The sequence below is a fragment of the Calonectris borealis genome, chromosome 16 (assembly GCF_964195595.1).
Source record: "Calonectris borealis chromosome 16, bCalBor7.hap1.2, whole genome shotgun sequence".
Lineage (NCBI taxonomy): Eukaryota > Metazoa > Chordata > Aves > Procellariiformes > Procellariidae > Calonectris > Calonectris borealis.
The window spans coordinates 14,527,452-14,542,682 of record NC_134327.1 but is presented as its reverse complement, the minus strand read 5'-3'; the positions used below and the strand labels follow the sequence as shown (position 1 = coordinate 14,542,682).

The following is a 15,231-nucleotide window of genomic DNA, read 5'->3' as shown; positions in this document are numbered from 1 at the left end:
TCCTCCCCACATTTTCCTTACGTGGATCTGGAAGCCGTAGTTTCGCTGAACCGGGTACTCCGTAACATCGTAGCACGTGGATAAATCGATTTCTCCATCCAGGTCAGCTGCCTGGAGAGGAAAGAGGTAAAATAAGCCGTAATGCTTTGCAACCCCAAAGCGCGGTGGGCTCGCAGGGAGGCACGCGGCAGGTCCTCCAGAAGCACAAAGCCCTGAAGAGCAGTGCTCCAGGACCTCGGCATCTGGGAAGGCAACCTGCCCAGGGTCTGTTTGGGAGCACCTGGGGCTCCCCTGGGTGCAGAGCGATGGGTTGAATGCCAATGGGGAAGACACTTACCTCCTCCGCCACTGAATCCCGGTAGTATCTTAGGCTCTGGTCGGTCAGCACAAACCAGTGCTTCTTCCACTAGGAAACAACCAAGATGGGGCAGTTACAACCCTGCTCCTTCCCCACCAGCAGAGGCTGGGCAACTCGTCACAGGTCACCCGGCAGAGACGCCCTGCAGGGAGGCAGCTCACAGCCTCTCCCCTCCCAGCTCCGCACCCGGCTTCACCGGGAGACCCTCCCGGGGGAAGGGGAGACCCGAACAGGCAGCAACGCAAGGGACACTGCGATGGTTTGCACCGCCAGGACCCCGATTTCCCCAGCGCTGCCGCACCAGCAGAGCGCCGGACCCTCAGCGGCACCAACCCTGCATGCGATGGTGAAACAGGGAGCAGTTGGAGCCTTCCCATTAGCATCACTGGCAAGACGATGCTTTTAGTGGCTGCACTTGAAGCCTTGGAGGGACCGTTGTTTTTTTTTTTTAAAAAAAAAAGGCAGTAGAACATTGATCTTTTATCTGCAGTACCTAGAAATTGAGTTGGAGCCTATTCCTGGCCCTTGCTCTATACAAATACACCTTCTGCATGCTCCCAGCGAGGCACAGGCTCACCAAGGCAGCTTTCAGTTAATAAAACACCCGCTCCAGCAGCTGATTCCCCCTCTGGCTGCCTACAGACGTGCCCCCAGCCCCAGGGCCCAACACGCCAGCAGGTACCGGCAGCGGAGCCCGGGCCACGGTGTTCGCAGCTGCGGGCGAGTCGCCCTCATTTTCCCTCAACGGGCTGAGTGGGAGGGAAGGAAATCCACGGAAGGGCAGGTTTGCAAACGGCCAGGGCACCCATGCTGCCTCAGCATCGGTGCCTGTCTCTAAGGCTCTGATAAAGCAGCACATCCCGCATCCCTCCGGGAATGGGCAGGACGAAAGCGGCGGCGGCTGCTTTCCTCCGTGCCAACTCAGAGGCATTTATTTATTTCTTGGCCTTGCCATTTCCCCAACGCTCAGGAGACCTTATCTGAGCCTCATTACTGACGCCAAAGAGGTTGCTGGGTCGCAAGGGAGATGAGACTAATAGAGAACAGGAACATGAAACCAGTGCTACTATCCAAGCTGCCCCGTGCTCCCTAGAAACCCACACGACACGATATCCAGCTGTGGGACTTCGAAATCTCCCCAGGACAGAGCACCAGCTATTCCCACACCAAGACTAACACCGTTTGCACAGGGCTCGCACACAACCATCGCTGCCTGGCTCCAGAGTTGTACAAATTCCCTGTTGCTGCTCTGCCCAAGCACCTACATCTGGTTTCTCCCATCTGGAGCACGGCCCAATACTGATCTACCCTGCAAGGACATCGGGGCTTCCTCAGCGCCGAGAGCAGCCCCATGCAATGCGCAGCCTGCACAGCCGGGATGTCAGAGTGTCAGCTGCCAGAAATCGGGACCGACCACGGCATCGAAGACCGACACGAAGGGCAGAGCCCCCCAGACTCACCTGCCCGTCCTCGTACTGCTTTGTCAACCAGCCCTTCTTGAAGTTCAGCAGGTCGGGCTGCAAGAAAGGAGAAGGATGATCAGAAAGGAGGGTGAAAGCGTCCGCACCCAGCAGACAACAGCAGCAGTTTGATAAAACACAGCGCAGCAATAAAAGAGACCAGCAGCAGTTAAATTGGATCATTATCCCGCGTGGAGCTAAACGTTTGCTCCCAGGAGGAATAGAGACCCGCTGTATGGTTTATTCAGGCTGTCTGTTCCTAGCACTTCTCTTGCAATTTCCTGTTACACCAGCATTAAAGAGGAAGGAGAAGCAACGAATTAGCAAGACTGCAGGCAGTTTTGTCCCTCTATTATATTATATATACTATATACTATTATATTATTATATACTATGAAGGAAAAACTATGTGCTATTCATGCAAAGCTGCAGGGTTCTAAACAAGGCTGAGTTCCCAAGGCTAGAAATACAGGGAATCCGAGCACTGCACCACCCAAATGACACCTGCTCCCTCCTCCAAAGCGGGTGCATCGGGATGTTGAAGCTCTGAGAAAAGCAACCAAGACAGCGTGGGATAACTCCCACCAGCCCTTCCTCCCAGCCCTGCCCGCGCGCGGGGAAGGATGTGGTGGAAATGCTTTGGCTCCCTCGAGGCTGAGCTCCTCCAGCTGCTCCACGTGCTGCAGAGCGGAGGAGGAATGGACAGCAGTCTGTGAAATGCAGCTGTAGCATCTGAAACTGGCTATGGCAAGGGGAGCAATGGAAAACTGGGGTCTGGGAGCCTATTCAATCAAACCGATGCTGTGGGGCGGCACATCCCACATTTTCAGTGCTCCCACGGTAGCAGGAACCCAGCCTCGCTCCACAAAAACACATGGGAAAGTAAATGCCACCTTGCCCTTCCCGAAGCCCTGGAGAATCGGAAGAGGGAGCGGACAGACGCCAGCCTGAGCAGCCCTGGTTGTGATGTGGCTGCAGGCAATAAACCCGCCGAGCCCCACCAGGACCTGCTGACGAGGCAGTGATAAGCCACGAACGAACTATAGAGAAAATGGCATTTGCAATGACTACATCCACCTCTGAAGTAGGCTCTGAGAGCTGGGCATTCCAATCTCAGCCCTAATTTACCCTGAGAGCGCGATACCACCACCTGCCTGCTTCTCCTCTGTCAAAGTGCATGTGGGATCATGGTCCCCGGGTCTGGGTCCTGTTTAAGCTCTTTCTTGTACAACAGGAGAGCGTCAAGCAAAGGATCTAAATTTTGGATCAAAAATAACCAGCTCCCGACCATGCACTTTGCAGAGAAGGAAAACAAAAGTAGTGCAAGTGTTACAGTTGCTCATGGGCTTGTTATTTATCAACTGAGAAGAAGCACAGGGCAAGAATCTTCTGCAAAAGCAGCTAAATCCCTCCTCAGCAGCGTTCATACTACTTTACTACACTTCCTAGTTTCCTTAAAGTTTAAGCAAAGGTATAGAAGCAGCCAGAGAGGAAAGATGCTGCTAAGCGGTATATGCAGGTTTCAGACTGGGCTGCAGCGAGACACTACAGAAGCACCCGGAGCAGGAAGGTTTCTCCTGCAGGTCCCGCTCCTCCACGGAAACCTCTTTGCTTTCCTCTGGCAGGCAGGAGAGCACAGGCTTTGCCCAAAGCTGCAAAGCTGCTGAAGCACAAAAACTTTGGGACCAGCTGCCACTGAAGGGTGTAGACGTTAGAAACCAAAAACAGATGAAGCGCTTGATGGAAGAGATACCCACGCAGCGCAAGCCACAGCTCTGCTGTAACCCACCGAGCCTAACAAGGGATGAACTCTCCCTCGGCTTTTATCCTGACGGATAACCGGTCTGATCTGACGCAGCGAACCTGACGGGCAGGGGATAGTCTTGCAATCATGGTTGCAAGCCAGCAGGTGTGCAGGTTTTTCTTATGTTGCTACTTTTATAGCAGGAGTGGCACAATAAAGGCGTATTTAATGCAAGGAAAAGGTTTTCTTCCCACTGACTGCATGATTTTCTTGCCTTCCTAAAACGATGTGCATTGCCACTTAATGTGCACTTCTTGCACCTTTTTATTACCACCAAGAATTTAAAAATCACTGTTGTGGCTGTACAAGTCTACATGAAAAGCTACTACAGAAACACTAAGCTACTGCATTTTTCTGAGAAGCCCTTGAATAGAAGCTGTCCATCCACAAAAAATGCAGCTCGTATTTACAATGGCTGTGTAATCTCTTTGAGAGATTAGCAAGTGTATTTATTTTGTTCTTACAGAAGGGTGGTGAGTGAGAGAAGAGCATTTCATGTTTGTTCTGTATTGTTTGCCTCCAGGTCTGCTGAGCATTTCAAATACGCAGAGAGGAAAGCTCAGGAGGGCAGGTTCAGCCCTTCCTCGCAGCCTTCGTCCCCCCGACACCCACTTGCAACTGCATCAACATCAAGGAAACATCATTAGAAAGCCAGGACACGTGTTAGCTCTCCTTAACACGCCAAGCGTGAAGTGTGAAGCCAAGTTACTGAAACCTGCTCCGAATCTGGGCGTATCCTGCGTCCTACGTGCTGGCTATGGGGAAAGCAGCACAGTAAAGTTTTCAGTAAAGTTTTCACCAGACCTGCCCGGGAAGGGCTTCTCACGTCCTCCCCCAAAGCAGAAGACATGGCCCCGATGGCTCACCGTCATAGAGGACTCCGTGGACCTTCTGTCCAGCGACTTTGCCCGGCGATGCGGGGACAGAGGAGACGCAGACACATCCAGGATGGAGCCCACAGCTGCACCTTCGCAAGTGAAGTCCTGTGTAAACAGCGTTAACCCAGATCAGCGCAGGAACTAGGACGGCGAGTCCCACTCTCTTGGCTCACGGCATAAAAATCCATGTATTTAAGGGGCATCTCAGGCTCAGAACAAGTGTCATTTCATTGGCAATACATTTTTTTTGTCCTCTCAGGCATTAACTTGTTCCCGATATATCTAAGCACATCTGGGACTCCCAAGACTGCCTGTTTCTTTTGTTACTTCACCCCACCCTGATGTGTCCTGCCATGCCAGATCTAAAGCTTCCCTCTTTCTGTTTTGGAGGAAAGAGAAAAGACAGCCTGATTTTCCACTCTGATCTGCAGCTGGGCCAAGGGAGCAGAGCAGCAAGCAGCAAACCTGCACAGACTGAGCACACACAGCCGCCTGGCTCCCGCATGAGCCTGCCTGCGACTCCAGATCCCCTGCTCCACCCAGGGACAAACCCTATAGCTAAACCCTATAGCTAAACCCTCTGTCCTGGGCTGCCGGATCCCAGGTGCCATCCTCCAAACCCCACCACGAGACCTCGGCTGAGCAACTTACCCGTTTCCGCGGGAAAACCCTCTTCTCGCTCCTGCCCTGCCGCGTCTCACTGGAAAGGGCAGCACCAGCCGACACATTCGTTTCCATGTGCTCCGCGTTCTCAATATCTAATGCCTCAAATTTTTCAATTACCTGGGATCGCCTGGAAAACAGAGAGAAAAGGGAAACCAGAGCCAGTTTAAACACAGGAACAGCAACTGCGCTGAACTGTACAATCCCACAAATTTAAGGCTGCAGAATTGCTCGACCCAGTGTTCGTGCACACCTGGCTTTTGGTCCCTGTTTCTCTGCAATCTCTAGTGTGCACAAATCCAGGGCAAAACGCCCGATCTGACACGCACCATTTTACCTGCAGCCAAAGTGGGGAAAAACCTCACGCTACTCAGCTCCACAAATAGTACTTTCTTAAATATCTGGAAAACCCTTGCAAAACCAGCAATAACATTTTACTTGTAAATTTTACAGCTCTTTGAGAAGCAGGGATTATTGAGCAGCTTTGGCTTAAGTTTGGCTTTACTCTCTAGCATCGCAGCTATCGACGGCTCCCCAGGCCACAGAGCAGAGACACATCAGACCAAGCTGGGGTGCAGAGGTAACGGGTACCTTTGGGTCACCCCGTGTGTTCACCGCAATAGATACCCTGTAAAAACTCAGCCCCACATGGGTAACGTCCACAGGATTGCACTGAGTGAGAAATGTCTGTAGGTGCCTCCAGACAACGGGTCTGCCTCGCAGGGTGCGCCAGCTGAAGAGGCATGAGGAGATGCGAAGCAGCCTGTGCAGGCACAGCAGGGCATCCCCTGCAAAACCCCGGGGCTCTACCCTCCTCTCAAACGGGTCTGCAAATCCCGTGGGGACAGCAGGGAGCACAACTGGGGCTCTCAGACACCGCCTCGGTGGCCCATCACACCGTGGCACACAGGTCTCCGAGGATGGAGGAGAACTATGAAGAAATGTGGAGGGAGCAGGAGCCAACCCCGGACCAAACCCAAATGGGACGTTCCTACGAACGAGCAAACAACAGGCCTTTGCAGGTGGAATTAAAAGCGCCGTTTCAGCATGAAAAGCTGCTCGCTGACCCACAGGAGAGGAAATACTGGAATTTTCAAAGGACCTGCTGGTGTCTAAGTTTGCATGCCCGGGGGTTCAGGCAAGTATCAACCTCAGGTCTTTAACCACAACTTGGGAACGTGAAGCAATAACCCACCACCAACACACACGCCTGCTGAGCTCCAAGCTGTGAGGTTGAAAGCTCAATTTTGAACTTCCCCGAAAAGCTGAATCTGGGTGAGTTCTTGACACAAAATTTGGACCCACGCGTGCCGCATCTAAACTCGGGGCTGCTTGCTCTGTGTGAACCTCTGATGTGTATGAAAATCACAATGGCAACCACATGAGGGGAAACAGGTTATCCAAAAGAACATTTTTTAACACTTCCCACAAAAAGGAACAGCAGGTTAAAGACTCCAAAAACATGAGATGTTCAGTTTTCAACCAACATTTGCACCAAATTCCATCAATGAGACGAACAGTCTGAGCACATCACATCCCCCGGCGGGCTGGGGGTCCCCCACTGCTGCTCAGAGCCAGGCTGCCAGGACCGGGCGCTGAAGCCCGCAACCAAAGAGGAAGGGACAAAATCAGTGGGGAAGACTTTGCTTTGTAAATTCAAACGTCTCTGATGTTTTTACGGGACATCTGTTCAGGCCCTGCTACCTCCCAGTTTGCAGACTGGGAGTGGGCACATCCCGGGCTCGCGCAGAGCTCCCAATCCCCCTGGGATGCTCTGCTCGCGAGATGTCTGTTCACATAAGCCATCCTGCGGAGCATAAATCCATGTCCTCTGTTCACCAACAGACAGGCGGGGAACCGTTTTGGAGTCACAATTTTTTAACCCTTTTCACACTGGCCCAGCCTTCTCTGAGTCTCAGTTTAGGAGGGAGTAAGAGGTCCATGAATTAACATTGTCTGTGCCCTATTAAGTGAAGGCCTGAAGAAAAACAAATCAGGAGAAAAAAAAAACCTAACCAAAAAACATAAAACAAAATCAAAAGCAGGTTGATTTCTCATGAAAGGGGCTGCACCACCAGGTTGTTCTACGGCTTGAGATTGAGATGAGATGGTAGCGAAGCAGGCGAAGTAAAGGCGGACACGTCACACAGCAACACAGCAGGAGAAGGTGGAGAGCAACAAGACCTGGAAGAAAACAAGGCTGGAAAATGAATGAACAGAAGAGGAAATTATATATCTGCATCTACATACAAAACAAAATCAAAATCATTCCAGTAATTCGTCATTGAAAAAGGGAGGAGAAAAATAAATCACTGCAACCAAATCACAGCCCCAAGGGTTAATATCATCCGGATTACAGGAAAGAATGGGGGTTTTTTTCCCATTAGCTCAACATTTCAGAGGGGTTACTGCTAGAGATCCTGGGGGGACGGGGAGGGAAAGGGCTCTCCTCTCCTCCCCACCGCGCCGAGGGGAGAGCTGCTCCCTCTGTGTTGACAGACAAGGCTGCGGACAGGAAGGTACGAAGAAGCGTTTTAAAAGCTGCGGTGCAGTTTAGTGCTTTCCCAACTACAAAGCTCGTCCCAAGGAGTTCCTCGGCCGTGCAGGCTGTTAATCTTTTCCAGGCCACTAAACCCGAGCTGCAGATCTCGGCTGTTAGGCGGAGGGGTGCGTGCAGTGGGAAGGAAAGCGATAAAGACCAGCACGAGCTATCGTTGAAGTGATTTTCTTTGATTGGAAGAAAGGGCTTGTTTTTATTGGATTCATTCGTTACTTAGCACCAAGAAAGACAGTGAGTGTCAGGAAAAGGAAGAGGAATTTCCCCAAAAGGTCCACAAAAATGAAGAGGATAGTTATACAAGAAAAAAAGACCCTGTACTTGGTAGAGCAGGCACTCCTTTCTACAGGTAGAAGCAGCATTCAGAGCAGAGCTTTACATCTCAAGAAGTTCCAGAGAAGGAATTTTCAGAAAGAAAAGTCTTTTAAGCGATTTCAGGCAGCTCTGCTATTTATCAAGGCTAGAAATACACCTCAGCCCCCTGACCATGCTCCTACAGCAGAGCCGGCAGATGCCACAGCGGTCTCTTGCCAGCGTGAGCAGAACAGGGGGTGAACCGGGAGAGCCGCGGCTTTAGAGGCTGCATCCCGGGAAGTGTGCAAGAAAAGCCAAGTTTGCCAACCAGAAATCCCAATGCTCCCCGGGGAGCTGCAGGAGGCGGGTAAGCCTGCAGCCACACACCCGGAGAAAGGGGCTCCAGGTCTCTGCACCCCAAGGGCTCCCCACCGAATGGTGGTCTCCTTCCCAAAGCTGCTGACACCTTCCTGAGATGGGCCAGGATTTATCCCCGCAGCTGCAGAGCCCCGCTGGGATACGGGGACCAGCATCCAAGGTTGTCCCTGCAGCCCTCTCTGCTGTGATATTGTGTGCAAAACAGGCTTCAAGATTTATCCATGAGGTTTCCAAAGAGTTGCCCCTGCTCTTTCGCTCTAGGGATGGGTCAGGGACAGAAGACCGGAGGCACGGCTCAACCTCTCTGGACACTGAACCTCTCCCCTGGCCCGGGTGGGCGTCCCTGCGCGGTGCCGGCGGCACGGTGCCGGCGGCCCCGTCCTGCCGCGTGCCAGCAGAGGGAACTCGCACTCCACTGCTCCACCAAAATCATGGAGATTATCTCCTGTTTTCTGATTCATGTTTCTGAGCGGCTGTGAGCTCACACGTCTGCGTGGGGCGTGGAGTCGGCGTCAGATATAAATGGTCAACACGGAAAATTTCCAGCACAAGTCCTGGACATAAGTCGTGTAATATCTCTTACTATAAGGAAACAGGACAAAAAGCCTGAAAAACAGCTTAATCTGGAGCTAAGCCTACAGGTGTGTCACTCAGGGTGCAGCACTGGGTACCTAAAATAATTCTTTTCCATCCATAGCTCTGACACGCTGATTTACAGTGGGTAAATGGAAAACGGGAGGAAAAGCCGAAAATACCAACAGAATCAGAGCAAGTTCGTCCAGCTGCACTGAGAGATGAAAGTCCGATCTGAACGATGCCCGGCTGGCACCTATGGGGTTGGCATGTAGGCAAGTGATTTCACGCAAGCGTTCCCGGACGTGTTAGTGGGTTACTGAGAAGGATTCTTAGAAATGGTGTTAAACCCGGGGGAAAAAGCTGACCCCACAGCATGGAAATGAGTTATTGTATTTGCTCAACCTCAAACAGCACAGCCTGAGCTCGGAGGAGAAAAATGAGAGGGATATGTGGACTAAGTAAACTCAAATTTAAAAAGCAGCCAAGCCAAGCTGAGCAGGGTGCTGGCGAATGTTAATTCTTTGGTGCGACGCTGGACTGCCTCTCCGTGCCCTGCCGAATCCCCCAAGCTCAGGGACACACGGCCTCTCCACTCACACCAGCCGCACGGGCCAATTCCCAGGTTACCAGAGGAGAAAGCAAACGTGCCCGTCCCTAAACACTGCCCGCTGAGCCGTCCCCGCTCACGACATGCGCCTCCGCGGGCTGCGATCCCCAGCCAAACCCTTCGGCAGGTGGGGACCCCTTGCCCTGCTCTCTGCCATCACCCCCTTCCCAAACGCTGGACCCGGCTCAGCCCCGCGGGCAGCAAGACCTCTGTGCCTGGTGCAGCGCCCGCTCCTCTCCCTACACCCATCCTGCTCTGATAAAGGCCCTGAGCTGATACAGGGGAATTTTTGCCAATACTGATAAAGCAATAAAAAGCTGTTAACAGCCCCAGGTGCCCAGCTGGGCTGGGAAAAATAGACTTTCCCTGGGAAAAGGCACCCATCAGCAGGCAATGAGTGGGGCTGACATTAAAAAAGGACCGTCTCTGGCAGCAGCATCCTCTCCTGGGCCCCGTCATCTGCCTGTAAATCTGCTCCTCCCTGTCCTCGGCCGGCACATCCCACCTCGGTGCCGGATCCCAGTGCTGCACGATACCCCCAGCGCCGGAGCAAGGGACTGTCGGCACCGGAGGAACGTGCTGTCCCCTCACACTGGGGCAGGCGCTGGCCAGGGTGCCCTGTGCAAGCAAACCCAGCGGGGACATGATCTTGCCCACACCCGGCCAACAGGCTGCACCAGCTCAACCTGCAAACCAGCAGTCACCAGCCTTTCCTCAGCCTCATCCCCAGGGTGGCCAAGGGACCTGCGTGGCATCCTTCTCTTTCCACCCAATTCCCAAGGCAGGAGAAGCCAAACCCATGCTCTTCTCCTTTATCCCCAGCCTGGCGCTCGCTGTGCGCGCTGCCGAGGCTGGGCTGGGTTTGGCACCCTCCTGGCAACCGGCGGCACCGGCACAAAGCTGCGCCGCCCTCCTCAGACCCGCTCCCAGCTCTCGGCGTGAGGAAGCCAGGCTGGAAAACAGTCCTTTAGGGGCTGGGAAGAAACAGAGGGGAAGGGCCTGCTGAAACCGTGCGAGAGAGAACATGCCCGGAGGAAAACCAGGGCAAGAAAATCAGACTGGCAGGCGGCCCTCTCGCCTGGGGCCTGTCTCCCGGTTTGCTCTGCTGCCCTCACCGCACAAAGGCGTCTCTCCCAGGGCAAGTCGAGCCCATCCTTCGCCTCGCCCGGAGAGCACCAAGCACGCCGGTGCGCGGTGCAGGCGTGCGTGCGGACGCCCTCCCCGTCCTCCTCCGCACTAAGCTGTTTTGCAGCCTCGGCACTGCACCCGCCTCTCCTCTCCCAGATTAATGCCGTGACATTTTGAAACCTCTCTCAGCTCATTAAGCAGTTGCGTAACGTACCCGGCACTAACACCATTTAGAGAGCTAACCTAATTAATGGTGCCAGCTGCCAGCGTGTGCCGCGCCGGGGAGGGGATGGGGAGGGTGGGCTTGCTTGCAAATACAGCCACCGAACATCACCCACCTCAGCCAGCTGTCCCCAGAGCAGCCAGGCAGGGTGACACCTGAACACTAGCACTACTAAGGACGTCCCACCGCCTGGCCAGTGTGGATGGGCATCCTTAAACCCAGGAGCACTGTAATACAAAGGGGCTTCACCCAGCAAATACCGCCTGCTCCGTCCAGGGGTGCGGGGGGGACCCAGCCTCGCTGCCGCTGCAAGCATGCAAGGAGGAGATTAGCCACTCATCCCTTACCTTCTCTCATTGCCAAAGAGCCGGGCCACTTCTTCTCGCCCAGGGCTACGGGCCCGGGTTCTCCGCTCTAGCCGCTTCCTCTCCACCTGGAAGGCCTCACGATTACTGATCCTAATGGCCTTGGGAACGTCGGCCAGGGTGGTGTACTGCCGGCTGGCTTTAAAAGAAAGGGGACGCCCCGATTTTTCAGCTCCCCTTCCTACATCTCTGCTGCTGGAGTCCTTGTGCATGGGGCAACTGCTCTTCGAGTCCAAGGAGTTCAGAGAGAAGCTGTGAATCATTCGGTCGCCTGATCGGGTACCTGGGGAAGGAAAGGGCTGGGCATGCTCCTGCGAGGGCGATTTGGGATAACTGTACCTGTTGTTCGGGGTGCTGGGGCTGGGCGGGCTCGGTGGGGGCGGCAGCTGCTGCTCTTCCAGCTTCGAGTCTTGCTTGGTCTTCTCCAAGGAAAAGTACCCGCTCTCGACACGCGTCTTCCGCCCACAGTCTATCCGGTCTCCATTCATGGAGCTCTCGTCTAAGGGACAGAGAAGTCATCGTGCTTGGTTTCAAGTCCGAGTTCTGCTTTCAACAAAAACCACCCTGATTCCACCCAGGCCAGGGGCAGGAAATGAGAGCGAAGGCGGTCGGGGCCCCAGCCCCACGCTGTGCCACCTCTTGCACCCTGACCACCCTTCAAGCCCATGGAGATGGTGGGACCGTCTGCAGGGAACTGGGGATGCTGGTCCAACCCTTGGGTTGGGCTCGCACGGATGAAAGACCTAAACCTTCAAACCAAGAAATGGACGGCTGCAGTCACCGCTGTGCGCCCATTTCCACCCCTGTGCTTCCCAGCCCAGCATCAACCACAGCTCCGTGGGCGCACGGTGCGGACACCTTGCTCCTGGCAGCCGGGCAGAAAGCATCCCCCCATCCAAGCGGGCAGATAAAGGAAACAGCCACAGCACGTGGGACCTGTCCATGGCCCCGGCAGGAAGAGTCCCCAGCCCCTATTGTTCCAGGGAGAACAATGCTGTGGCCCCGGCGCCTTCCAGGGACTGATCAGGGACCAAATGTAAACAGGGCGCTGATGCAGGGGCCGGAGGAGGAAGCAGCGCTCGGGGCTTGGCAGCCCTGACAGCCGGGCTGAGCGCAGCATGGCCCCACGCCCTCCGGGTGCCCCAAATGGGGATGCGGAGGGGCTAGAAAAGGCGTTTTCCCCCTCATTTTGCTTCCAGTGCGAGGGCAGGCAGCCCCTTCTCCCTGCCAGGGCAGGATTGGGCCCCATGCTGTGTTTTTCCAGCATGTGATGCAAATTTTTTCCTTCCTAAACTCCAGCCTGTAATGCCTCGTGCTGGTCCCCGCGCGGCAGGGACGAGGTCTGCCTCCCCCTCCTTGCTGGGATGCTCCAGGAACCAAACCCACAGAAAACTTTCCCCTCTACGGTGGTTTTCTGCCAGCTCAGCTGCCCGAACCGGGTCACCGCAGCATCACACGGGTGCTGCCACCCCCGTCCCTCACCTTCCTTGCTGTCCAGCACGGCATCCTTCAGGGAGCTGGCAGCCCCGGCCTGGCCTTGCACCGGGCTCTGCGCCGGGCTGATGCCGCTGCCCCCGTCCGCTTGGTCTTTGCCCCTCATTTCTTCTTGCCAAAGCGTGGACTTGGTGGCAGGGACCTTCTCCGCGCTGGGGATGTTGCTGCTGGTCACGGCCATCTTAGCAGGACCGGGCTCCTAGAAAGAAAGAGGGAGATGGCGGGGTTAGAGGGGTCTGTCCCAGCTCCACACCCAGGGTCCCCATCGGACTGTTCCCGGAGGCGTGGGTCCCACAGGCTTGGGTGCCATGACAGGATGGGGACTGGGCTGCTCAGCCATGTGCCACTGCCACATTCCCAGGGGGACAAGCTCGCAGGTGGAAACCCTGCCCCAGGGCAGCGCGGCAGCAGGGATGGGTCAGGACTTCCTCGGCCAAAGGGACCATCGCCGCTCTCGCAGTGAGAGAGGAAACGTCCCTCACCGGGGAGGGCTCCCGAAACCTCCCCATGCATCCAGCTGGGAAAAGATCCAGGGCAAAGGCGAGCCGACAAATGAAGGAGACCTTCGGCCGGGTGCTTCAGCAGCGGAGGGGCTCGCTGGCTTTGTTTTCAGATAGGAACTGCCCTTCCCGGCATGGCGCGCAGGACGCTGCGGCCACCGACACGTAATTCCTTGGGAAAAGTTCATCTCCTGCTTGCGCAGCCCAATCCCAAGCGGAGCAAAGCCCCGGCCCTTCCCCAGCGCTCAGGGTCCCATGCAGCTCCGCTTATGCTCCAGCACAGCAGCTCTTCCCAAAAGCCGGCCGGCGCACGCGTGGGGCTATGCACCCAAATTCATGTGCAATGCTCAAACGGGTCTGTCGGGTCCAGACTCACGGGGAACCTGGAAACGCTCCCCTCACCTCCACCAAAACCCAGTTTGGGGTGACAGTGCATCCTCTGTAATTGATGCAAATCAACACAGCATCCCCTATTTCCCTCTGCATGTCCCCGCTCCATGTCCCCAGTCCTTCTGCGCATCCCCAGTCCCTCTGCGGGCTGGCTCGCGGGCAGCCGCTGCCTTTCACAAATACAGACCAACACCAGGCTTCTCTCCCGGGTCCCATTTGCCAGGACTGAATTTTCTCAGTGTTATAACTAATGTCAGAAAAAACAAGAAATCAAGCTAAAGGACACAGGATGGAGGAGAAAATTAATTCCCTGCCACCAGCAGCTGTGTTGTTTGTTTGTCACAGCTGGTTTGCTGCAGGCCACTGATAAAAAGAATAAAACCCAACTGGCGCTGTACTCCTCCCCTTTGGTTACCTAACAGGCCGCTTCTTTTAAAAAGGAAATACAACATCGCATTGAGCTTTATGCTATTTTAAAACAATACCCATCATCGTAAATGCTTCTCTAGCTGGTCATAGAATCACAGAATCATAGAATCGTTTAGGTTGGAAAAGACCTTTAAGATCATCGAGTCCAACCGTTAACCTAGCACTGCCAAGCCCACCACTACACCATGTCCCTAAGTGCCACATCTGCACGTCTTTTAAATACCTCCAGGGATAGTGACTCAACCATTTCCCTGGGCAGCCTGTTCCAATGCTTGACAACCCCTTCAGTGAAGAAATTTTTCCTAATATCCACTCTAAACCTCCCCTGGTGCAATTTGAGGCCATTTCCTCTCGTTCTATCACTTATTACTTGGGAGAAGAGACCGACCCCCACCTCGCTACAACCTCCTTCCAGGTAGTTGTAGAGCGCGATGAGGTCTCCCCTCAGCCTCCTCTTCTCCAGGCTGAACACCCCCAGTTCCCTCAGCCGCTCCTCATCAGACTTGTGCTCTGGTCCCTAACGAGGGGCTCTGGAGTCCATCAGATGGTGGTCGCAGCCCGGGCAGCCCAGGTTGGGCGCTCGCCCCAGAAGAGGCAGCAGCTTTCACAACTCGCTTAGGGTTTGGCTTTGTTCACTAGCAGATGTTTTGCTGTTGTCATATTAAGCTTCTGCATTAGCAGATTATTTTCCTTAAAGCCACCAATAAATCAATGACAATTATCCCCCCTCCAAAGTCTTCGCATTGTGGGAAGTTTCCCAGCTGCTTGTTCCCTTTCCACGGAGCAGGGGGAATGCAGGAGCACCCGAGCCGGCAGCCACGGGCTGGGGACACGGGCTGCAAAGAGCATCCCCTCCGTCCCCGCTCCCACATCAGCGGAGCCACCCGCGGGTTTTAGCCCTGCACCTCCAAATCGGCATTCGCAGGGCTGCGCCGGAGCAGCCCGGGGATCTCCCAGGGAGCGGGTCCTGGCTCCGTGCACAGCCACAACAAGCAGCAAATGACCTCAATTTTAAAAAAAAAAATCCCCTTGGAAATTTCACTCTAAAGGAATGCAGTGTTGGAGGTAAACAATCCAGAGTTCACGGGCATCCTGCTCGAGGGGATGCTGCTTGAGCAGGGGGTCGG

General features: G+C 54.6%; 1 protein-coding gene across 9 annotated transcripts in view; it reads right to left on the bottom strand.

Moving 5' to 3' along the window:
* MPRIP (myosin phosphatase Rho interacting protein) overlaps positions 1-15,231 on the bottom strand; it is an 82,791-nt gene that overhangs the window by 25,448 nt on the left and 42,112 nt on the right. For 3 of the 9 annotated variants that reach the window (XM_075165397.1, XM_075165398.1, XM_075165396.1), the window contains exons 6-12: positions 12,774-12,984; positions 11,274-11,790; positions 5,152-5,293; positions 4,489-4,605; positions 1,819-1,875; positions 338-406; positions 22-111 (exon numbers count right to left, since the gene is read on the bottom strand). In XM_075165397.1, coding sequence (XP_075021498.1) covers positions 22-111; positions 338-406; positions 1,819-1,875; positions 4,489-4,605; positions 5,152-5,293; positions 11,274-11,790; positions 12,774-12,984 — 1,203 coding nt within the window. Of the gene's footprint in view, positions 1-21; positions 112-337; positions 407-1,818; positions 1,876-4,488; positions 4,606-5,151; positions 5,294-11,273; positions 11,791-12,773; positions 12,985-15,231 lie in introns of those variants that run through there. The other 6 variants (XM_075165401.1, XM_075165404.1, XM_075165403.1 and 3 more) reach the window with 4 other exon arrangements.